The sequence below is a fragment of the Ictalurus punctatus genome, chromosome 11 (genome assembly GCF_001660625.3).
Source record: "Ictalurus punctatus breed USDA103 chromosome 11, Coco_2.0, whole genome shotgun sequence".
Taxonomy (NCBI): domain Eukaryota; kingdom Metazoa; phylum Chordata; class Actinopteri; order Siluriformes; family Ictaluridae; genus Ictalurus; species Ictalurus punctatus.
This window is the reverse complement of record NC_030426.2, coordinates 593390-620000: the sequence shown is the minus strand read 5'-3', so window position 1 is coordinate 620000 and position 26611 is coordinate 593390. Positions and strand designations below refer to the sequence as shown.

General features: G+C 36.9%; 1 protein-coding gene across 2 annotated transcripts; it reads left to right on the top strand.

The window, feature by feature from the left end:
- Window positions 1-2963: 2963 nt before the first annotated feature.
- psmf1 (proteasome inhibitor subunit 1) lies at window positions 2964-26411 on the top strand. 2 transcript variants are annotated; one of them, XR_008397161.1, is made up of 8 exons: window positions 2964-3144; window positions 3800-3952; window positions 4075-4157; window positions 4579-4761; window positions 21559-21612; window positions 21736-21894; window positions 22378-22482; window positions 25590-26411. XR_008397161.1 is itself a non-coding variant. In NM_001201271.1 (7 exon segments), coding segments are annotated over 7 exon segments (813 nt in total). In that variant the 5' UTR covers window positions 3011-3015; the 3' UTR covers window positions 25642-25860.
- The last annotated feature ends 200 nt before the right edge of the window (window positions 26412-26611 follow it).

The window sequence follows — 26611 nt, the reverse complement described above, 5'->3', positions numbered from 1 at the left end:
ATGTATTTGTTTACTCAAGCCTACCCTGACTAGATTCTGTTCTACTACTTCGCAGTCATAATAATCTTTTTTTCTTCCTCCCTCCTTTCGCCGAGCCCCACACGAATTTATGGAGATACTAGAGATCCAGATCCTTTCTGCCTTTGGATGGAGCTCGAATCTTCTCTAATTCCAGACTACTGGGACTACGGCTGCTCCTAAGGCCATACAGACTTCATATAAATCCATAATGAAATATTTCACACTAACTGTTGTTACCCAGATGAGGATGGGTTCCCTTCTGAGTCAGGTTCCTCTTAAGGTTTTTTCCTCTTAAAACATCTTAGGGAGTTTTTCCTTGCCAACGTCGCCGCTCAGTGGCTTGTTCAGTTGGGATAAATTCACACCTTTAATATCTGTATACCATGATGATATTTCTGTAAAGCTGCTTTGAGACAATGTCTATTGTAAAAAGCGCTATACAAATAAAATTGAATTGAATTAAATATAAACAGAACAGACCGACTTTCAAGGAGAGGCGTGACTTACCGTTCTCCATGTAGTCTGAGATTCAGGATTTCCCCTTCATTTTAATCAGATCCAAAATAACAAGTAACTTGCTAATTGAGTAGTCTTATCATTAAATACTTCATTAATCTTACTCAAGTAATTTTAACATTACTTTTACTGTTATGTGAATAATTATTTTAATAAATAGTTTGACTTGTACTTGAGCATTTTTTGTCTCTACATATATTTCTTATGTTTGTGTAAATCTCATATTTTTAAATCTTCAAATAAAATACAACATAAAACAAAGGAGTAAACACACAATACCATTTTTTAAAATTATTATTATTATTATTGAAGCGAGAAAGGTTATACAACACCTATCACCAATGTGAACTGCTCCCTTAAACTGTCTCCTTAAAATCTGGATGTGCCATCTTTAGGAGCAATAACTGCAACCAAATGCTTCCTATAACTGGAGATCAGACTTTCACCTACTTCTAGAATTAGGACTTACTCCTATGCTTTGGATCATTGTCTTGCTGCATAATCCAGTTGTGCTTGAGTTTCAATGTATGGACTGAAGACCGGACATTCTCCTTTAAGATTTTCTGGTAGAGAGCAGAATTCATGTTTCCCTCAATTATTCCAAGTTGCCCAAAAGGTTTGAGGATCATTAAGGTGTGTTTTGACAAAATTCAGACAAGCCTTAATGTTCTGGGTTAGCAGTGGTTTTTGCGTTGTCACTCTTCCTTGATCTTTCTGATACTGGAGTAATGAACAGTGACTTTCTTCGATAAAGGAGAGGCCTGTAGGTCCTTTGATGTTGTCCTTGGCTCTTTTGTGACTTCCTGGATGAGTAGTTGCTGTGCTCTTGGAGGAATTTTGGAAGGTCGAAACATGTTTTTTAAATTCTTAAACTATGCACTATTAATTTAGGTGTATTGTTTTTTTTTTTTTTTTTTTTTTTGAGTGATATTTGTGTCATGTTTACAGTCATTGAAATCTATTTATTAAATAAAAATGTAATTCTACTATGGTTGTTTAAGCTGTTATAATATGAAATATTTAGTTCACACATCCATAATATTTTAGTAAAGGACAAAGCAACAATAAAAAATTAAATCCATGAAAATGAATGAACCCATAAAAGGTTCTATATAGAGCCTTTGTACAAGCTACAAAGAACCCTGTTGGGCCTCTCTGTATCAAAAACACAGGTTATTTGCTTCTCAAAAAAGAGAATCAACCCTACCATCAGGGTGAAGCTGTATGGGCAATATTTGGAGCATTAAGTGTCACCAATAAGATTCCTGGGTGTGTGGCTAGACCCAAGACTCACATTTGCAGTTCACATACAGAAAATAGTTGACAAATTATATATATATAATGTTTAGTTCGGGGTAGATTGGGGTGCCAGATGTTAGTTGTTGAAGAGGATATATTGTGCGATATATTGAGGTCTACATTATATTTTACAATATTTACTGATGCCTCTAAAGTGACAGAAACTGGTTAAGCTGAAGCAGCTGTATTTATTCCATGTTTTCAAATCAAAACTGCAAAAAGGACTTCTGATCAGGTAGGAGTATTCTCAACATAGATGGTAGCAATCTTTTTAGCTATTCAATGGGTGGAGGATGTTCGACCTTTGAGCGTGGTATCTGCTCAAACTCAGACTTTCTGCACTATCATGCCTATTAACTGAAAGATCTTCCAGACAAGATATCTTGTATGAAATACTTCTAAGTTTATTTAGAGTTAAAAACTTAGGTTTTAAGATATGCTTTGTTTGCGTTCCAGAACATGTGGGTGTGAAATTAAATGAGGTGGTAGATCACCTGTCAAAACAAGCTCTGAAATTTTTAAATATAGAAATTAAGATCCTGTTTTAAGTAAAACAGAAGTTAAGCCAATAATCCAAATTGTTATAAAAAAAAAAGAAATTGGCAAAAAGTTAGGGATAAGGAAGAAAGGGGAAGACATCATATTCAATATCAGGTTGGCAGTGAAAGAAGATATTTTGCTAATAGAAGCGAAGACACAATTATAACTATACCACGCCTTGGTCATACAGCTTTAAATTACTCCATATACAAAATCGGGAAACACGAGTCTGGAAATTGTAATAAATGTGGATTAGCAGAAACAATTGAGCATGTTCTCTACTATGTTGCAATGCTTTTGCAAGAGAAAGTTCACATTTACTAGAAGAACTAAAGGAAACGGCAATAGGAAAATTATCACTTTAAAAACTGCTGCATAATGGTTTGGATCAGCATAAAAGATATAATATAGTATTGAAATATTTAAAGAACGTTGGACAGTTTAATATGATTGAGATGTTTTTGCTTTTCGCTCTCTCTTGTCGATGTTCGACACTCCAGCCCAGTAGGCGGCGGGAATGCACATAACGCTGGTTTGCCATAAAACTCCAAGAAGAAGAAGAGGCGGCGGAAGTGATTAAAATAAATAAATAAATAAATAAATAAAAATTCTGTTTCGTTTTTCCTCCACGTCAGAAGCATGGCGGGACTCGAACTGTTATATACTTGCGTGGCGAGCTCTATAACAACATCTCAAGATGCCGTTGTGTGTTTTATCCACTGGGAAATTGTCAAGAGTGGGTATAAATGTTTAGGAACTGGAGATGAGGTGAGGGAATAAACTACCACTTTCGCAACAGCCCGCATGTAAACATTCCTCACGGTATTAGCTGGTTGCCTTGTTTTATTGTTTGCTGTTTTTTGTTTTTGTTTTTGTTTTTTTGTTTTTTTGTCGCTTTATCATCATTGTAATAATACTGATGAAGTTTTAACATCATTGCTTAGATGGCTAAATCGCTTAATCGTACTTATAATTCGATGTTTCGGTGACAGCAGACGTTAGCTTTCCAGCTAATGTTTCTGTGCAACATAGTGACGCCCACAACTATCCAAAAGCTTTATTTATATCTGAAATAAAAAAGTACTATATCCAACATGTTTTTGGATAGCATGTTCTAAATAATATCTTTATTACATAGTATTATTAAAGCATTTATTAAAGCAATCAACACATGAGAAATCTAAATTTGGGATCAGACATCGGCCCTCTATTGATCTGAGCTAATTTTCCAGGTGTTATGACTGAATATTACTGAATCTTAATGACATTATATGAGTTATATAAAAATAGGTCACTCTCAGACCAGTCAGCCAGCTGACTAATCAGCTGGCTGATATTTTCAGGAAACAAGAAGATTTATTAGTTTGTGCAAGTTGGTTGTGTACAAAATAGAATTGAACAAGTCTCTCTATCAATCCTACAGCCTCTACATGGAGAGAAGAAATCAGAGTTGCTTCCTGCAGCCTGGAACACAAACAAGGAGCTGTACACACTGAGATACAGATCAAATGATGACAAGTCCAACCTGCTCCTCAAAGCCATCACAGTTGATTCCAGCTTGATATTCAACTTAATGGTAAATTTAACTAATTGCATAAAGGCTGTGTGATTCTTGATATTGCACTAGTACAAGCAGGGATTATTCTCTTGACATTTATTTTCTTTGTTTTGTTTGTTTGTTTGTTTTTGAACTTTCAGGATTCAGCCACTGACAAAGTCACAGACCTGACTGTTAATGTTAGTGATTATGTAAATGAAACAAACCTACACTCATTTGAAAGGTTGGTAACATTAAAGCTATTAACCCTCGTGTTCTGTTCACCACTTAGCAATGGATTTATAGCTTGACACTAATCACCTCTTTATTGTTAATGCAACACAGTTGTAAGTTATAGCCTAAAATACTAAATCTTTCTTATATTCAACTGATGGCAGCTGTGTATGCGGAGGTATGAGTGGTTTCTTATAATGTTCATTAGAAAGATTATGTCAAGCACACCAAGTTTCACGTAAGAACAGTTAATATACTGTTTTGCTCTTATTATACATGCAAAATGGGTAGTTTTGACCAAAGTAGAAGATAAAAGTTAATCATCACTTATCTTGCTTGTAAAGTGATGCAGATGCCATCAACAAATTACAACAGTCATAAGAAAATGTTATAGTATGATTATTCTCTCTAAAATTTTGCCACTTCCTAAGTGTGTACAAGAACATAGAAGATTTGGCTAAGAGGCTGAACTCATCACTGCTACCTGCAGTGAAACTAGAGGGAAGTGTGAGGAAAGAAACAAGAGAGAAATTCACAGCCACACAGCCCCAGCCAGACCATGATCCCCTTTGTATACCTACCAGAGGTTCCCCTGCTTTGTATCCCCCACACTGGTGAGTAATACGTGTACATAATATTCTTTGGAACAGCCTAATGTATAAACAGTTTGAGAGTTGTGCTCAAAATATCAGTTATAGCAATATATTACAAATAACAACAAACTCTCTGTGATATCTGACTCAGTGTATTCTTGGTCACTTGATATTTATGAATGTATGCAAGAGAATTTTTGTGTGCAAGTACAGTATGTCTTTATTTAGGTATTTCAAGTATTTTGAGAAATCCTGCGATGCTGTCATTTAATAGGCTACATTTGAAAGCCAAGCAACAATAATCAGTCCGTACAGTTTTTTGTGATTGTTGCAGCCAAAATGCTTGATTTTGCTGCAGGTTTATTTTTTCCAAATTTGCATTGCTACTTAAAGTTTTTTTGTTTTTTTTGTGCAAAACTACTTGAATTGGTGAAATTGCAATTGTACGAAATTGTTTTGCATGGTATATTGCAGTGATGTTTGTTGGTAAATGAGACCTTTTTAGCTGTACTCATGTTCGACGCATGTGGCCCAAATCTGCGGAGAATCTGCAGAAATTTTGAATAATTTCAAGCTTCTAGGAATATTGTGGAATTTGCTTGATTTTGCATTAATGTCACAAAATCCTGGAGAGACTGGATAATACACCAAAATATGATAAATAATAGTTTAAAATCAAGCATGGTGGTGCACAATTTAGCAAATTTTACTCAACCATCCACACTTTCCTCTAGTGTCCAGTTTGTAAAAATACTTATGAATATGTGAAGCTGTCATTAGGTAAACAATTTGGTTTGTTTGGTAAACAAAGTGTTTGATTATAGTAACAAAACTCGGTGTGCTGTAAGAATTTTGTAATATGCAGCCAATAATACTTCACAGACTGACTGTTTTCAGTTAAGAGTTCTGGAATGTCACAGGGCCAGTCACACACACACGCGCACACACACACACACACGCGCGCGCGCACGCGCACACACACACACACACACACACACACACACACACACACATGGTCCAAGTGTGCTGGCCTCCACTTTGACATAGATAGGCCTTTCTCCCCAAAAGTAATCCTCTGTCTATTTACTCGCATGCAAAAATACCACTATGATTGCTAACTGCCAAAAAATCCCCCCTGACCTTTAATTGCCCCAAAGCTCAAATATAATTGTATCCCTGACTGCTAATGGCTCCAAACCTAGAAATAAGAAAATAAATATACCCCTAAATGCTTCATGCACCAAACCCAAAATATAAATATAAATACCACCCTTGCAGGCTGCTAATTGCCCAGAACCCCCAAAATAAATAAATAAATAAACAAACTTTAAACTGTCAAATGTGAAAAGCCAAATATAAATACTTTTGTAAACAATAATTGCCCCAACCTAGAAATAAGAATCACCCAGCCTGCTAATTGCCCCCAAATCCAAAAAGTTATTTCCCCATGATCTCTAATTTCCCGAAATCCAACTTTAAATACAAACTGACTGCTTTTTGCAAAAATAAACATCTACCTGTCCTTTAATTGCCCCAAAGCAAAAAAAAAAATGTACCTCATAATTGCTACTTGCCCCAACCTCCAAAGAATAAATAATAAATATTATACTAGAATTCTAAATACATCCAAAGCTCAAAATACTGTAAATTATACCACTGAATGCTAAATTGCCCAAACCAAAAAATCAGTTCCCCAACTCCATACCCTCTACTTGCCCCAAATGGAAAATATAATTGCCCGCCGAAACTATTGGAATGGCAAGGCCAATTTGATTGTTTTTGTTATAGACTGAAGACATTTGGATTTGAGATCAAAAGATTAATATGAGAAGAGTTTAGAATTTCAGCTTTTATTTCCTGGTATTTATATGTAGATGTGTTGAACAACATAGAACATAGCATGTTTTGTAGCAGACCACTCAATTTGTAGGTGAGCAAAAATATTGTCTGACAGGTGTTTCTTGTTACCTAGGTGTGTCCTGTGAGATGGGTTGTTTAAACAATAAATAGCTCTGAACATCTACTCTTGGTTTTAGACTTCAGTTTCACCTCTGAAGACACCTCTGAAAACCTTAACAAGCAAAAGGATAAGCCAATACGAAGATCAGAGAGCTGTCTATGGGAGAAAATCAAGCCATTTTGAAGCTGGGAAAATCAGTCAGAAGCATTGCACAAACATTGGGCATAGCCAATACGGCAAGTTAGAATGTCTTATAAAAGAAAGAAGAAACTGGTGTACTGAGCAACAGCGATGAAAGAAAATGCACTAATACCACTTTTGAGTTCTTATCTTTGTACTGTTCTTATTATAGGTCACAACAGAAGATGGGCACTGCACATCAGTGACCTTACTCAGCTTCTTGTCGGATCTTTGCATGGTGTATATTTTATAGGCTCCTGGAAACGTGCTCAACAATGTTACTGTGCAGTTGTTTGCCACTTGCTTGCAATCAGCTGCCCTCGCAAATTAGTGGCTATTCTTTCATCAACAGCTCCCCGACCCATTTTCTTCAGATCCTTGCCACTTTTCAAGGACCAAAAAATAACATTCAGTCTTTTGGCTCACACTGTCCCAAGGCAGTAGATCTTCTTTGCCATTTCTATTTCAAGTACTGTGCTTGTGAACAAGTCATGACATAGCTTGAAGTTTTGCTCTTGTTTTATAATGTATGCCACTCTCAGGTCTGTGTTGCTGCTGGCACCAAGGTTCCATTCCATTCACTCGGTGGATCTTGCCTGTATGTAACTCAAAGTTATATACAATGCACTTGAAGTAACAGAGCATGTGCACCTTGTAACCTCACTTATTGGGCTTGTTTGGGTTGTATAATTTTTTGCTCCTCTACACTGGGATGTTCATCCATTGGAATGCAAAATTGAGCAAGAGCTCAATTTTGCAAACTTGAACAATCGATCATTTTTCTTCAGGGATGAGGTCCAGACTGTTGTCATTGAAGTGAAGGTACTGTCATAGGCATTACATCTGCAGTCTTTTCAGTGCATGTGCCAGCCTACCAACACATTTGTGTTGCCGGAATCCCATAGACGTACATATGCAAAGCATTCCCAGTAAATTGCTCTAACTCCTTCTCAGAGCAGTTTAGGGGTGAGTTGTCCTGTTACACAGAGTAAAGATTAGATTGTTCAAAAATGTGCCAAGACACTCAGGGGTGAACATCTGCCTGAAGTATTCATTTGGGGTGAGCAGGAGTTCTCCATAGCAACCTCTGACTTGCTGTCCCTGACTGAACTTATTTTCATCCTTACTGTACTTTCATCACTGTACAGCTGATCCTGCCTCATTGTTAAATTTAATGTAACCATCATCTGAGCTGCTGCCCTCACTGTCTTCACTACCCTCAGGAATAGGAAGCGCATGTTTTCTCTTCTTTTTATAAAACTTACTGGCATATTAAACACATACAAATGTTTACTGTATCTGATTTTGTAATAACTGCAATGGTTCCAAATTGTTGTTAAATTCCCATAATGTATCCCCTAGTGGTACATTGTTAGTTCTGCTAACAGTGACATGTGACATGGTTTTTTCAGTCAAAGGGAGACTTTAATTTTAATGAACTACACTTAAAATGGCTAAAGACTTATTTACATATTCAACGTAACATATTTAGCTTCATGAATATATTTTTGGAAAGGACCTTATTACATTATCTATCTCAAAATTAACTTACCATGGCACCTATCTACTGTGTGGCCCAAAGCATGGAACTATCTCACTTATGTCCCCTGGATACCAAAGGTTTTGGTCACATGATAAAACTTTAAAATTTTATTTGCTAAAGTGGAAGTCATGTGATAGATTTAAAACTACATTTTATAAGTTGTAGGTTTTAAAATATTTATAACTGTCATTTATAACTGATGAAGTCTCAGAGAGGTTTCCTGTACTTTGCTCACCTAAAAATTGGGTGATCTGAAACAAAAGGTTCTATGTTTTTATGTTGTCTAACAAATCTAGATGTAAATACCAGGAAACTAAAGCTGAAATCCTGAACTCTCATCCCATATACATCTTTTGATCTCAACTAAGCACTAAGCACATTTTCTGTCTTTACATTTTAGTAGGTTTCTTTTTGTTTGTTTATCAGTTGTTCCTTTTAGATGGGTTTCCCCAGTACAGTGTTGCCATTTCTGCTGATAATATTGCTTTTTTGGGGGGATTAAATCAAAACATGAAAACTGGAGTTGACTTTTTTTTTAGTGACATCTGGCAACCGTGACGTTAAATTAAGTGAATGTGCTCTCTATTAGACTTGGTGAAGGGAGTGAAGAGAGATCAGGAGCATACTGTATGTTTACAGACGGAACAGTCTCTACTCTTGATTATGATTGGTGAGGAATTATTTAATAAAGAAGTTTGAATTAAACCCACCTTGTAGCGTTAGCGTTGTTATTATTAATTTACTCTGCCCGTCGCCGCTGTGTCAACAAGAGCAGGTCATAGTCGCAGGTTCAGGTCGTTTTGCGTGATCAATAAAAGATGGCGGTTGTGAGCTCAGGAAGTTGAGAGAAGTAGGTGATGTACAGAGTTACTCTTTTCATCATAATGGCTCCTTTGCAGTATTTACACACTTGTTCGGTTGACTGAGGTGATGAAAAACAGTGTGAAAGTAACTGTTGCGCGGTGTAGATGTATTTTGGACTTCCTGTAGTTTTTATCCTGATTGTATTATATGACTCCGAACAGGTCACTCACACCAGTGCGAATAAATATTTATTTACAGTCGCACAAAATACTTTTCAGTCACAAATGCGAGTGAAATGGTCGCATTGTAGAGCCCTGCCCTAATGGAGCGGGAGGAGGCAGTGGGTTGAGTAGTGAAGAAAAGATGTTGTGGAGCTTGCAAAGATCTTGTGCAGAAGTTTCCAGCATTTCCTTGTAGAAGGCAGTCTTAGCAGAAATCACTTTAGATGAGAATTTTGACAGGAGAGCACGGTAAGAGGCAAGATCTGTGATGAGTTGTGATTTCTTCCATTTTCTCTCTGCTGTTCTTAATACTCTCTGATTGCCGCACAACACATCCGATAGCCATGGAACAGGTAGGGTTGTCACGATACCATAACCATATATTACCATACTATAACAGCTGAAGTATCATGATACCAAGTTGTATCAATACGCAATATTATGTTCATTCATAATTTAACTCTACAAAATGAAAACAGACAAACCTCACTATTGGAAAAACTCAAGAACAGTCATACAATTGGCAAGCAACTAATTCAATGTGCCACACAGTTCATCTATTGATCCCTAGAGCAATGAAAACATACAAATGGAAATTGTATTTGGAAATTTGTAAAACTGAATTTGGAAACAAACTCGCTTACGATCAAACACAGCTAATTTTAGAGGGTTGGTACAGATGCTTTATAATGATATTCCAGGACTTTCAAGCACAAGTACGGACACCCTAAGTGGCCATGCATTATTAATTTTTTCTTTCTTGTTTTCTCGTGATCTCAGCATAACAAAAGTTGTTTTTTCATGATCTCGACATAATTTTTCTGTGTACTCAACATCCATCTTCCAAAATCAATGGGCTTTTTGAATGGATTTTTGGTTAAATGCCTGAAATAAGGTTTGTAGTTAACATGAGCTCAAGATATTTTCACATTTTATTCTGCGACATAAAATACATCAGTAATACACCACTTGTGATTTTGTTAAGCTTTTATGTTTCTTGAAAAATGTTTTCTAACAAATTGCTTAAGGGGAATACAGAGGTTGTCGGGGACATCATAAACATCATCACGCTGACCAGGAAAACTCACCTACTACAGCCTTGTTGTTTTTATACTCGCACTCTTGCAAACTATTCCGACTCAAACTTTCCAACTTGTAGATTTATCAATTTATAGTATTTTCCAATTTTAGTATTTTTTCAATAAAGATTGAAAGAGATGTCGTAAGCATAGTGGTGGTGACGTTGAAATCATGTGACCGTGGCGTAGTTTGTTTATAGCCTAACATTAGCTTTTTACCTCTGGTGATTGTATTTAGGCTTCAAAATTCATAAAAATTGTGTTAATTTGTGAATATTATCTTGATAAACAAAACGTGTAAGAATTTTAAACTTCTGAGCTTATTTTCTGAAATAATCCAAAAGCCAATGGAAAAACCAATGGATTTTTGTCGAGGGAACCAGGGTGATGCTAATTTATGGGTTAGCCTACAAAAATACATCATCTCTGCAACATTGACGACTTCTACGTTACTGTCCAACAATTGAGAAGAGACAGTCCTCTCTCTTAATGCAGAGATAAGGTACATCTCTACAGAATGCAATTATTAAATTTATGATGCCAACGTGCATGTAAACACCAGTCCCATTCACAAAGCGTGAGATTTTCTTGGGATAAAATTACGTAGTGAGAAAAAAGCTTTTGGTTATGTTAAGATCACGAGAAAACAACAAAGAAAAAAATATATAATGCATGGCTGCTTAGGGCTTCCGTACATAAGAGATATCATTAAAACATATTCTTTATTTTTGCTTTTTAAATTCCAAAATAATGATGATGATGATGATGATGATGATAATAATAATAATAATAATAATAATAATAATAATAATAATAATAATAATAAAACAACCAATTTATATACGGTGCCTTTTCCAGCCATGCTGGACTACATTTCCATTTCCAAAGCATTACTTCATCTTCACTTTAATGTCAAGGTGAGTGACTGGAGCACTGTTGCCAACAACTTTAATGGAAAATTGCTAAACATCACCTGAGGATGTCATGCGCTAATTAACATATTCATTATGTCATCACGTCGTATTGGTCTCTTGCATTCTGCCTAATGTCAGCCCTCTGCATCTGTTTGACAATGTGCTGTGATTTCGGCTATATGTAAAATGAACACTCAAAGAAAGTTAGAAGTGAATGAATGTGGTGCACCTCTTTGCCCCTCACTGAACAGAGTAGTTGCAGAGAGAGGTGTGTCTCCATGGGGAAAGCAGGACCTTGTGCTCATGGGGCAGTACTGGCCACTCTCTTCTGCTGCATTCACACATACAGCGATTTTATCACTGCAAGTCACCAGCCGGTGTACTATGATGTCGCAGGTAGGCATTCCTACTACTGGGTGCCATAGTAACATAGTAGCGCAACTAACATTCCACTTTTGACAACAAACCAGTTTTCTTGTCGCTGTAATAAAACATTCTGGAGAGAGATGATCTTGTATAAAATTCACCAGTGTATATATTCATCATATTATCCTACGAGATGAATGAGAAGCAGTGTGTGCTCGGCTATCTACCTGCCGCAAAAGTACAAGCACCAACTAGCTTAGCTTATGGCCTTAGTGCGTTTAAAGCAAAATAATTATAATGAAACAAAATCACTGTTTGTTGCAATTGAGCAAAATCCCGGTGTAGCTCCTATCTCAGTAAGTGAGCATCACCATCAGGGTGTCATTCACTATATGTTCGATGGTGACCGGGAGCCGGAGCTCTTCGGCCATGGCCACTGTGTTTTCTGGGTGAAGTGTCCGGCTTGGTGCTGCTCGTTCCTGCAAACTAAAAAACTGAAAAACTTCCTTGTGTGTGGGAGGGCAGCTGTTGAATGTCAAGGAGAAGGAATGCCAAAGAGGGAGAAGGCAAGAGGACTGGAACTTGTCAGAGGAAGTCTCAGAGTTCGGTAAGAGGGGTGCTGTCGGTAGGGAAAAGTCTGAGAAGAAGAAATAAACACTATTTTTATTTTATATTTTTTAAAATCTAAATTTATGCTTCTGACTACTACAGAGACTAGTGTCTGTAGCAGATAACCTACAATATATCTTAGAAAGCCCTGCCCACAATTCACACTTTAAGGGAGACTGAAACTACTCTTGATTAGGCACCTGAGAGAACTAATTAGCATAGACCAACAGACTCTTCCAAGCAACACTACAGAATCAACAATACTATAAACTTTAACAGTTCTAGTAGCAGGAATCTAGATTCAACTGAGTCAAGTAGATAGTACACAAAAGTCAGTATACTACCTTAACAGTAGAGAATAAATTCAAGAGAGAACAACTTAAAGCACACTCATATCAGTTCTATTGAACTACTTCATGCTCACAATAAAGATCAATTAATTTTACTGTAGAATTTTTAAATAATTACTCTTCAAAGTTACAAGTCGTCAATATAATTGAGCCAGAAGGCTCTTTTCAATCCATTATAAAATGGACATTTCAGATTGGTAGATGATCAAAGCCCACTTACATCAGTTCATAGTGAACTACTCTATGCTCACAATAAAAATGAATTAATTTTAGTGTAGAACTTTAATGTAATTACTCTTCAGATTCACTGGATCTATCAATATAATTGAACCAGTTGGTTATTTTGATGCATTATAAAAGGGACATTTCAAGTTGCTAAAAGATCAACCCCATGCAGTTTAGTTCACAGTGAGCTACTCTATGCTCTGAATAAAAAGGAATAAAATTTACTGTAGAATTTTCACAAAATCACAAGATCTGTCAATACAATAGAGCCAGGAGGCTATTTTAATTAATTATAAAATTGACAATTCAAACTGGTAGATGATTAAAATCCACTCACCTCACTTTGCCCTGAGCTACAATATACTGAAAAAAATAAGTAATTTTACTGTAGAATGTTTTGCCTTTTAATTTAAAAGATTATTAGTATAACTATTATGCTGTAATGGGAGATTCACAGTGGTGCAACAGGTTGCAATGGCACTTTACAGTTTGATACTGAGCTTGGGTTATTTTCATCTCAGGGTTTCACATGCTTATGTGGGTTTCCTTTGGGTTTTCTGGTTTTCTCCCTTTGTACAAAATCATACAGGTCGATGGATTGGCTATGCTAATTCAGTCAACCTATTCCTGTCTCATTCTCTCTGACACCCCTAACACTACTCATGACAGGACATATTGTTGAATAGTTGTTCTTTAAAATCTGTATTGTTCAGTTGTTAAAATTTGATATTCAATTTATCAACATTGTTACTGTTTGTAATAACCCATTAAATGTGTCTTTGCAATCAAGATTTCACAAGATCTTTTGGTACAATGGTCTATCAATTTGAAGTGAGCATTCTGTAGTAGATTAAACTTCTCTTGGCTCAATTAGAATCATTGATCTTTTAAACTTCAGAAAAAATCATTGATCTTTTAAAAGTCAGAATATTCTAACTTTCTAGAATAAAAGTAATAATTTTTGTATTCTGCACATAGAGTACCTTACTGTGAACTGATATAAGTAGGTTTAATCATTGATTGGGGATTTTAATTGACAGTTTTATAATTGATTAAAAAGCGCCTCCTTGTTCAATTATATTGGTAAATTGTGGATTTGAATTGCAATTAGCTTAAAATTCTACAGTATTTTTATTTTTAGTGTGCGCATAGTCGCTATGAACTGATGAAAGTGGGCTTGATTGTGTACCAATTTGAAATGTCCATTTTATAATGAATCAAAATAGCCTAATGGTTCAATTTTATTGACTGATCCAGTGACTTTGAAGATCAATTAATTTACCATTCAGTAATGCAATGAAATTCATTGATTTCTATTGTGAGCATAGAGTAGCTCACTTTGCACTTATTTGAGTCAGTTTGAGATATGATATGTCCATTTTATTTCTGCAGTAAGCTGAAGTAAAATATTAATATTTTTCGTTTCAGAGACGTCCTCTGTGAAATGAACCATCTATGCTTTTTAAAAATGTATTTATTGTTTGATATTAATAATAATACTACTGATGATGATCATATAGTTTCTTAAATGATGTTTTTAGTAAATTTATTTATATTTGGCTTAAGACTTTATAATGTCACTTGTTTTTAAACCATTTTTTAAATGTTAAAGCATAAATATATATATAAAAAAAAAGCCTATATACTCATAAAAACTGTGAATTGTTGTGTGTTTGTTACTTATTCGTTACTTGCTTCGGTCGTGTAGGAGCTCACAGATGCTTGTGAGCTCCTTCACAAGGGATCTTTGAAGGGAAATAATTTTTAGGGTCAGACACAATCCCCTGGCTGTTCCCATTGACAAACTGTATGAAAGATAACAATTTTCAGCAGATGCTATAGTTTATCTATCACATTAAAAATCTGATGCGCCGAAGCCACACTCTTACTGTACCACAAATTGTATGTATTGCTTTGCGGTTCTTTGCTAGTGGTACATATTTGCATGCGGTGGCGTTATTCCTGTCTTAATATATTTTCACAACTTGATGTTTATTTTATTATTTAATTAAAACAATTAACATTTATATTAAAAGAAATCACATGAAATATGTTGGAGTTATGAGTTTTCAGTCCGTTTTTCAGACACGGGTGAGAATCATCATGCATTGTCTGCTGGTTCAACCCGCCTTTTCATTCGCAGCAGCCTTACAGAGAGCTTGTGGCTGATGTACAGCATGGGGCGCTCCTTCCTCTCCACCACCTGGAACAGCCCCTAGCCCTCTGTCTGACACGTCAGTCTGCGGAGCAAAAGAGAGAGAAAAGTCAGGAGAATGCAACAGTGGGCCCCCACATATAACTGCAAAAAAGCCCACTCACATGTTTCTGTCCACTGAACCGGATCTGAACAGCTCCCCTTTATGGCCTTGGGTCTTAGGCAGTCTGCACCTGCCCATGACCCATTTAGAAGCCCAGATACCGTACTTCCACCCATCCAGTTGCACACTTTCTTAGGTTTAGTCCCAAGATGGGAGTCCCACCCATCTCAAGGACAGCTCTCAGATGTTGTAAACTACTGCCAATCGCTACTGTAAATGATAATGTCACTTTAAATAAGCAGCAGTATATGCATTGTGTGAGCAGAGTATCCAGTCAATTAAATATTGAAATGTCACTTGGGCTCCAAACAAACCAAACAGAAGCATGACTGTTAGAAAATCTTTTGATGATGTAGGAAATATAAAATATGAAATTGATTAGTATGAAAATAAAAGGTGCCGTCACATTGCCACAACTATATCCTGGTTCAAGCACTTGGGAGAGTTTCCATAAGACAGACACATACACACAAGGTCAGATAACAAAGTCTCTCAGTTTATTCAAAAAGACGGGAGTGTATATATAACAGACAATAGTTTTAATTCTTATTGGTTAGCCACAAATAAGACAGTCATGTGCCTCAGCAACAGTGTGCTCACATAAACTCATGAGCTAAAGTAAGAGAGCGTGCCATATTAACATTTATCATCCGTGACAAATTGGTGTAACCCAAACGGATTGGAAAGGCAATCTGCCAATACACCTCTGTTAAATCCAATGTCGAATAAAAGTGAGCTATGCCTAACCAATCAAACAGTTCATCAATCAATGCGTTTACATGGACAACAGTAATCCACTATTAACCCGATTAAGACAATACTCTGATTAAGAAACTAGCATGTAAACAGCAATTTTTAATTACCTTAATCCGATTAAGGTCATACTCGCAGTAAACACAAATCGAATTAAGACATGCGGAGTACTGCTGTTTTAGTCGCATTATCGACGTGTATTACAGACATGTAAACACATTAATCACACTATTAATGTTGTGTGAGAGTTTTCACCGCATTATGCAACGGGACACGATCACACATGGCAGTGCTCAACCGTTTTACGGCAAACAAGAGAGAACGGCTGCATCCCAAACCATGTACTTGCCTACTATAGGCCTGTAGTAGGAGGCATACATGTATCTCGGCTACTATATAGACGCGGTTTGGGACGTAGCCCACGGCTTCAAGCAGTGGTTTGCACGTAGAGCATGACAAATAATTAACCGTACTTAAAGCGTTCGTTAAAAAATTAAATAAACACACCCAAAACTGTATACGGTACCATAATGAAGACGAACTGTATGTTGATACGTGAAATTCTGGAGGGATGTCGGATGGCATGGCTTGGTGACGTAATGACGTGCTGCTAATTGAACTATGTTCTGTAACATGTAAAACGGGTATATGAAAGGAGTATTCTAAAAGCAACTCATGTAAACACCTTAATCACAATATTGTCTTAATAAGGTCAATAACTAGATTACTGCTGTCCATGTAAACGTAGTCAATGTGTGGTATTGGGTATGTGTCAGAATTAGACACTGCGCTTACTTTTCTAAAGTCCACACAAAAACGGACCAATGGGTTGCTCCAATCACTGTGGGACTCAATTACTCCCATGTCAAGCATGGCCTTGACTTTATCCTGAGCAAAAAATTTTGTGTTCGGGTAAACAGTAGGGGTGGCAAAAAAACGAAGTATTCCCTTTGCAACCTGGTAACATGTGCTCTCTGTGACAGCGAGAGGTGGTCTTCACAGGTGACCAGAGTGAATTGGGCCACATCTTTTAGACTTTCCTCTGGTCCCAGCTTCTCCCTCTTGGGAATCACCATCGCCAGAGCCACAGGAAATGCCTCTCTCCATTGTTTCAGGAGATTGAGATTGCATGTTTGAAGTGCATCTATCTGTTCGCTTGAACTCGTAGTCGAATTTGATTGACTTACTGTGTAAGTAATTTAGAGCTCAACATGGGTAGTAAAACAAGTATGTAATCTCCCTCCCAATACAAATTCCTGTAGCTGAGTACCATACAATTAGGGCTGATGCAAATTCTCCTGGTTTAGGTTATTTAAGGTGTGGGGTCTAACACGTACTGAATTTCATTTTTGCTGTTAGAAGATCCCTCCTCCCAATTTTCCATAATGACATCTAAGACACCACAAAGCTTATGTGTACAATATTTTGAATGAGAAGAAACCCGTGGAGGCTTGTGGGACCTCTCATACTGCAAACAGCAGTGGTTCATGCCACTTATTTCCTAAATTGTGAACAAACTTACGAATCATAATTTTATGCATTCAATTAAACTGTTCGACCAGCTCATCTGTCTGTGGATGGTAAACACTGGTACAAATCAATCACTTTAATTCCTAATAATTTGTACAGTTCGTGAAGGGTGTGTGATATGAATGTGGAAGCCTGGTCAATCAGGATCTCTTTCAGATAACACAGAAGAGTGCCTGCTCAGTGCTGCTTGTTGAGATATTGCGACAAGCCATGGCTTCCTGGTATCGCATTGCGTAGTACACTAAAACTAACACAAAGTGAAGCCCCTTGTGCAGTCCGTTCTAATGGCCTGATGCGGTCCATTCCAATCTTTTCAGAGGGGTCCTCGGATAATGGTGCAGTGGTGTTTTTCACAACCTAACATTCATGACATGCCGCACATGGCCTGAAAACATTGCCGCAAATGCCCAGCCAATAGAAATGGGTCATGAGATGGTTTAATGTTCTATCCTGCCCCAAATACCTAGCCATGGGATTATGATGAGCCACATGAAACAGGAGTTTGCTATAGCTCTTTGGTACTAACCATTGGGTTGTTTCTTCCTTGGTTTGAGTGTCCTGAATCACTCTATAGAACCTATCCTTAATGACAGAAAAGTATGGGCAGGATAGCACAACATTAGGCTGGATTTACTGACCATCAATTACTCTCACTTGGTCAAAGCCATGCCTCAGAGTCTCCTCATGCAACTGCCCTGAGGGGAAATCCCCGAGGAGAATTGCTGCAAAGGGTGGAGAGGCAGAGCCCTCACATGGAGCTGATGTCAATAGCCACCCCAGCATCGCCTCCCCAGTATATTCCACACCATGCCTTGCTCCTGCATGACCATCCACAAACATTTCTCTTACAAATGCCTGAAACCCTGGCCAATTTGTTCCAAGAATTAGTGGATGAGAGTGAGATCTCAGACACAGGTGAAAATAATCATGGCTTACCTGCATCCTCAGCTAACGCTCAATCACACCCCCACTGCCACAGTGTGTTAATGATGGTTTTTTTCTCCAATACATTACACTTGTGAATGTTAAATAAAGCTGTTCTATTATGCTTGTATATCAGTTTCAAATTGTATTTTTTTATGTTCACAGTACTATAATGGGATAATTCTTTTGGTCTTGCTTTCATCAGTCACCCAAGGATAATGCCTATAATATTTTATCATACATTTTCCCCCTTATTGTTACCATTTGTGTAGGTGTTTTAATGGTCACTCTATGTTTAGACTAGGATATCACCGCTGTGAAAATGATAGTAAAAATCTATTGTTACAGCTTACACATACATTTTGCCGTATGCAATCACCGGTCACTTTAATAAAAACATCTTTACACCTGCTTATTTATGCAGTTATCCAATCAGCCAATCATGTGGCATCAGCAGAATGCATTAAACCATGCAGTTCATATCAAACATTCGAATGGGGAAAATGTGATCTCTGTGACTTTAACCGTAGCATCGTTGTTAGTACCAGATGGCTGGTTTCAGACATTGCTGATCATATGGAATTTTCACACAAAGCATTCTCTATAGTTTACACACAATGGTGTGAAAAAACAAACAAGATCCTGTGTGCTGAGGGTTTTTTGTTTTTTGCAAAATTCTATGTAAACTCTAGATACTGTAGCATGTGAAAATCTCAGATCAGCAGTCGTGTAAAATGCTTAAACCAGCCTGTCTGGCACCAACAACCATGCCATGGTTAAAGTTGCAGAAATCACACTTTTTCTTCATTCTGATGTTTTCTCATTGAAAAAGAGCAGGTGATTTATTATTATTTTTTTATATTCAGCTGTCCAGTTTCAATGAGCCTGTGCCCATGATGGCCTCGGGCCCTGTTTACACTAGTGCGTTTTAAAATGAAAAACTATCCTCTTCCACACTGGTGTTTCCGCTGTGTTTCAGAAACGATCTCTGTCCACACTACACGACCAAATACGCATGTCACATGACCATTCATGCACACTGGGCATGTGCATACAAGTGTAACTAGGAAGTTGGTTGCTAGTCACCGGTAGGCACAACAAACTGGTATTCCATGTAGGGCACAATCATAGCTGCCTTTTGCGCATGTAGGCAGCTGCAGTATTTTAAAATACAGAATTTAACTGCACAATGACATCAAAGCCAGCAAAGTAATGTTCATATGGTAATGGCTTGACGAATCAGGGAAGGATATGCAATCGCTCCGATCAGGGGGGTGAATGTGGGCAGCCATGCCTTTGTTTTCAAAATTCTTTGTTTTGGTCTGTTTACACTGAAACATGAGTCTGGAGTTTTCAAACTAATACCGGGTCTTTGGTGTTTCCAAAAGGAGTGGAACCCAATGTGGTCTTCTGCTGTTGTAGCCCATCCACCTTATGTTTCAATGTATTTGTGCATGCTGAGATGTAGGGCTGCATCAACTAATCGACAAAATCGCTAATAATCAATAATTAAAATAATCAACAATGAATTTCGTTATCGATGTTGGGTCTGTGACGTCACTGTGGATAACCCCCATCAGTGACGTCACTTCACAATGGTGAAAAACGCATTTCTATTAATAAAACACATCTGAAAAACAGGTCACAGAGTGAGCTGCTGCAGGAAAAGTGCACAATCCAGGTTGTCCAAAACATGAGAATGTTTTATATTAAGCGCTTCAAACGCACTTGTAAGTGTATTAACATGGCTTGTCATGTCAGATGTTGCACCAGATGCGTGTGCTGTTTAATGTGATCCAGACATGTTTTCTTGCACAGAAATTATATTTGTACATTTATATCCTTATCTGTAAATGATAGAAATTCACGCCTGTGTTTCCATTTTGCATAAAGGCGCGTCCTGACAGCAAGTGAGTCTCCATTAAGCTTCACTGAATGAGCGAGAGTCCGTGCATGCGAGTCAATCAAACAGTGTGCAATAGAAAGGAAGCACAATAACTTTTAATTTTTATAAAAATATCCATTTTTATAAAATATTTTGTTTGATGCTTTATTTAGAAACAAAAGTAACTGTTTTTTGAGAGCAGTAACTGTAATGGGGTTATAACAGGTAGTTGTATATAAATGTAAGAAGTTTCATACATTTACAGAATAATATAACAGGTTATTGTGTTCAAATGAATGAACGTATGTTATTGTAGAATATTCAACCGCATTTTTAATATAGTGATTTAACTTCTGCTTTAAAGCTTGTGGACAATCAGTTGTTTTTTTTTGTTTTCAAAATATAATGTTAGTATTTAACAAATCTTTTGCACAATGTATAGCATAGCCCACATAGATACATTTAATAAATTTTTCATTGCCTTCAATTTGCACAATGTTTCAAGGACAACATTGGGCAGAATGTTAAATAATGTTTTTTTTTCCCCACCCAAACATACAGAACATAAAAATTGGCCTTTTAATCCAACAAATCAGTTAATCGAAGAAATAATCGACAGATTAATCGATGATCAAAATAATCGTTAGTTGCAGATGCTTTCCTGCTTACCACGGTTGTATAGAGTGATTATTTGAGTCATTATATCCTTCCTGGCAGCTCAAACCATTTTCAAGCTCTGGCCATTTTTCTCTAACCTCTCTTATCAGGCATTTACACCCACATAACTATTGCTCACTCAATGTTTTTTTGCTTTTCATACTGTTCTGTGTAAACTGTAGAGACTGTTGTGTGTGAAATTCCAAGAAGATTAGCAGTTTATGTAATATTCAAACGAGCCAATCTAGTACCAATATCTGTGCCATGATCAAAATCACAGAGATCACACTTTTTATTCATGCTGATGTCTGATGTGACCATTAACTGAAGCTCTTGAGCTGTATGATTTTTTGCATTGTGCTGCTACAATATGATTGGCTGATCAGATAACCGCATGAATGTGTAGGTGTAAAGTTGTTCCTAATAAAGTGGACTGTGAGTGTATAATCCTCTTTATTATAAACACCCTATGAAGAAGTGCATGTGCTCTGCCTTTTCAGGACAGACCCACTGAATCCATTTTCTGCAGGGAGGGCTGACCTTGATCCCTTTAGGTGGGTAGTTTGTCTTTTTACTTTTTTTCACAGTCCTTGTGGCTTGGTCTGAAGAGGTCCTGAACTAAATGTTGTTTCTAGGCCATGAAATACAAATAAGAAAAAATAACTGTACTTTTACAGTGGAACAGCAGAGGGCATGATTGTGGATCCATTACGAGCAGGCTTCCCTCGTTCTGGCTTTGACCCTTCAAGTGGCATACCTGGAGTCCTCCCTCCGGGTGCTGTGCCCCCTGGTGCTCGCTTTGACCCTTTTGGACCAGTTGGCAGACATAGAGCTGGGTAAATCTAGCAAATTATTACTTGCTTTTAATTGTTGCCAATCAGCTAAATAGTATATACAGGATGTCTGTGGGTCCTTCAAGACTTAATCTGACCGAAATTACATTTTACAAATTAAAAGCCTATTATGTACAGTCATGTGAAAAAAGTACACCCAGTGGAAATTGTTGATCTTTTGACATATCTAGACAAGCAAACGTTTGATCCTTTTTGAAACAGTGCCTACTAATAAAGCTGTTACATTTTTATCAAAGTACACATGAAATTCACACTTTGTAGTAATTTTCACAATTTAAATAACAAAAAAAAAAAAAAACAGATCAGTCACATGGAAAAAGTAAGTATTCCCCTACATTTATCACACCTTCAAATCCATATAATTTGAATCAGGTGTACAAGATTGGGTGCCAGTGATTAGAACCTGCTTAGGGAGTGCAGGTTATAAATAACCTGTCTTCTTATTTATACCTCTCTCATATCTAGAGTATGGTGTTCCCTTTGCTATTGAGGTGTGTGGTGTCATCATGTCAAGATCATAAAAGTTCTGTAAGGCCTTCAGAAAAAATGTTGTGGATTCCTATGAGTCTGGTAAGAGATTTAAAAAGATCTCATTATTCCACTGTAAAGAAAATAATCTACAGTTAGCACATTCAAAGTGCATGCTTCTACAATCAGAAATTTGACCTGCATGCGAGGTGTGGAAAAAGCACCTCATAACAAATGTGAAGCATGGTGGTGGAAATGTTATGGTTTGGGGTTGCTTCACTGCCTCAGGGACTGGACAGCTTGCATTCATAGATTCAACTATGAATTCTGCGTCATATCAAAGAGTGCCTGAAGATAATGTGAGGCCATCTGTCCAAAAGTTGAAGTTTAACCAAAAATGGACCTTTCAACAGGATAATGATCCTAAGCACACTAGCAAATCCACAAAGGAATGGCACAAAAATAAGAAATGGAGGGTTATGGAAAGGCCTAGACAAAGCCCGGATTTGAATCCCTTTGAAATGTTGTGGGAGGATTTGAAATGTACTTTGTAAAGTTAAAGTAATTGTTTCGCGATGGGCCATGCCTTTAGTGGCGTTTCGGCAGACCTCTGAGAGTGATTAATTTAATAACGTAAAGTAAACAACCGTAACGCTAACATGGAGAGGTGCAACAGCATTGAATGTTTGTTGCTAGGTTAATCCACAGGACAAAAAAGATATGCCATTTACCCGAGCGAAAACCAAACGATAATCATTGTGGAGCACCTTGACACTGAGGTCACTGACCCAACCACAAACAAAAAAGTTGTATGCCTCCATACTTTTGTATGCTTTCATTTGTTTTCTGGAGGACAAGGTAGTTGATATCTACCGACTCGAGGGCAGGCAAGTATTTCAATTCAGTAGAAAAATTGCTCCTCTTCATAACATAGGGATCACGTCCAACATATGTTGTGATTTTCTGTTTATACCTTTCTCTTGTAATAGTGTCTAAACCAGTACAGTATGGACTTTCCTCTATGTCGTCCATTCTGCTTTTCACTTCCTGCCCTCCATCTGAATTTTGCACATCAGAATAACGTGACCGCAAACAAGCAATAGGATAAAATGGACCTCATATCGTAAAAATATCGCCATAACCCTACGATACATATCGTAACATTTTTGCATCGCAATATATTGTTACACCCCTACTAGCTTCTGAAGCCAAGAGTGTACTTACTTTTTTCACAGAAGAATATCATATCTGTTGTTATTTCTGTTGAATAAATGATTGAAAAAGCTCTTTTCCCTTATCAATTTTTTCAAGCATATCAACTTTATTAATATACACTGTTTCAAAGATGATCAAATGTTTGCTTGTCCAAATATGTCAAAAAAAAACCCAATAATTTCCATGGGGTGTACTTATTTTTTCACATGACTGTATATGTGTGGCGGCCTGGAAAAACCCTTCATGATGGTCAAATTTAGACATTTTCTATTTTGTATACAGTACTGTGCAAAAGTTTTAGGCACCATATTTTTTTTAGATTTATTTTATGACCTCTACATTATCAAGTCAGTACAAAAATATTTTAGATTCCCAAACATTAGTTTTCTAGGACAAAATTAAATGTTACATAATTTTTTTTGTATCTCATTAAAGAAAGCAGCATATTATGTAAGAGACTGCTTTTCAGACAAAAAACACAATGAAGGCTGCTGGGTTTTGCTGTAAAATAAGAAGCAAGTGTGACTGTCAGAGTCTCTAGAAGAACTGTGGCTGGTTCTGCAATATGCGCAATAAAACTTGCCAGCTAATTTCCTTATAATACTGCACAAATTGTACCAGAGACTACTATATTTTTTTTTTTGTTACACCAAATATTGACTTTTTCATTTACTACTGTTTACTGCTCTTTGCGGTATTTTTTTTTTTTAATGTAGGAACATTTAATTTCATTATTTTAAAGGCATCTTTTCTCTGCAGCATTTCTTTGCATGTGCCTAAAACTTTTGCAAAGTACTGTATTTCTGTAAACTACAGGTTTTCCTTAACTGAAATATGTGCATTGAAATATGACCATACACTATATGGCAAAAAGTGTGTGGACACCTGACCATCGTATGTGCTCTGTGAATGGCACATTTCAGGTTGTTATAGTAACCTCCACTCTTCTGGGAAGGCTTTCCACTAGATTTCTGAATGTGGCTTTGGGGATTTGCCCATTCAGCCACAAGAGCATTAGTGAGGTCAGGAACTGATGTCAGGTTAGGACCATTGGGGCACAGTCGGCATTCCACCCTTGGGCATATCCCAGAGGTGTTCAGTCGAGTTGAGGTTAGATCTTTGGCAAACCATGTCTTCATGAACCTCACTTTGTGCCCAGGGGCACTGTCATGCAGGAATAGGTTTGGGCCTTTTAGTTCTAGTGAAGGGAAATTATAATTCTACAGCATACAGGGACATCCTATACAATTGTATGCTTCCAACTTTGTGACGATGTGGGTGAAAGGCCCACATATGGGTGTGATAGTCAGGTGTCCACAAAAATTTGGCCATATAGTGTACATTAGGGTTGTAAATTGCAAGTTTCATGATGATACTATCTAATATCGATTCTTTTAGCAAGCTATTCAATATTTGCTGATACCTCAATGAGTGCCACGTTGCGATTTTGATTTGATCGATTCAGCGACCAATACTAAACGATGTGTCTGTTTCAGATAATCAGTAAACTCTCTATTAATTTACAGATGCAACCAAAATATATAGTTACTAGGGACTCATAAAATCATTTATGATGTAAATTTAATGACTTGTCATTATTTACAGGTGTTTTTATATGAATATTATATTATTAAACGTTAAATATCAGATTTTAAAACTATAAACTATATTTTTACTTCTGATTGAGATCCATGCAAAAGAGAAACATATTTCAGTTCAGAAATATACCTGTATATTTCAGAACTATGTATAGTAGAAAATGTTTCAAAATTTCACCATGTGAAGGCTTTTCCCAGGCCACCACACACATAGCTGATTAGCTTGCAAAATCAACAATGACTGTTAATGGACTTATAATAACTTTTCTCTAGTATCTTAACGTAATCTCTTCATTGTTGTAAATAAGATTTGAATTATTTTGCAGTTGGTTTATTTGGGGTTTTTTTATTAATGTTTAATTTTTTTTTAATGCACTTTCCGTTTAATTACTTCAGGCCAGACCCTGATCACCTGCCCCGGCCAGGCTATGATGACATGTTCATGTAGAAGAATATAATTCACATCGTGGTTCTCCTGGATGACTTCCTGCTCCCTTAATGTACTACATTTCTCATCTCTCTGCTTTGCAGTGAACAAAGGACAACAACTTCACATCTTGCTACATTTATGTTTTGCTGGTTTTACCCTGTTTTGAAACTATGTTCTCCACAGGGGCAATTAATTTATGTTAAATAAAGAGGGAGATTGATCCCTACTTAACTGGAAGTGGGATGTCTTAATTTTTGCAAAACTTCATTGTCCCAAGTAAATTATACTGTGATACCAGACTAAGTGCTATCTAAAAGTACTGGTACTGACATTTGTCAGTTATTTATGGGGTAAGCATCAGCAGATGTAATGGAAATCAATGAGAGCAATGGCCTTTCTCATGTTTAGTCTAAGCAGTGTTAGTCAGAGAAATAAAGATGTTCAGGAGCATCCGGCACATGATTCTGCAAGTCCTGTACTTACATCTTTATCCTGGAGACATAGTTTAATTTCAGGGAATTTACCAACATTCAGTAAAAGTCATGAAGCCCGTAGAGTGACAAAATGTCTTATAATAGTATATGTAGATCTGTAATATTATTTGGAAATAGAATATTATCACTTCTCGGATTCTTTTAAGAACCTTTATGAGCAAGATTTAACCTCTGTTGCTGGTAGCCAAAAAATGGGGGTACCTGAGTTTAGCACTTAATGCATTTTGAAGACGATATTTGTGACTAAATGTGGAACTTTGTGTTTGTTTTCTTCAATAAAGCTGATGCACTTTATACCGATGGAAATGTGCATGATTTATAAAACCGCAAGTGAACTGGATTTTCGTCTATGTAGGTAATGTAAGGTAGTAAACGTTTATACAAGTCCAATCTTGGGTTTAAATGTTATAATTTTATTGTGGCAGTTGTATACCGTGTTTTACTATCAAAAAAGCTTTAGTCCTGCTCTCTGATTTATCTCTGTCTCAATGTTT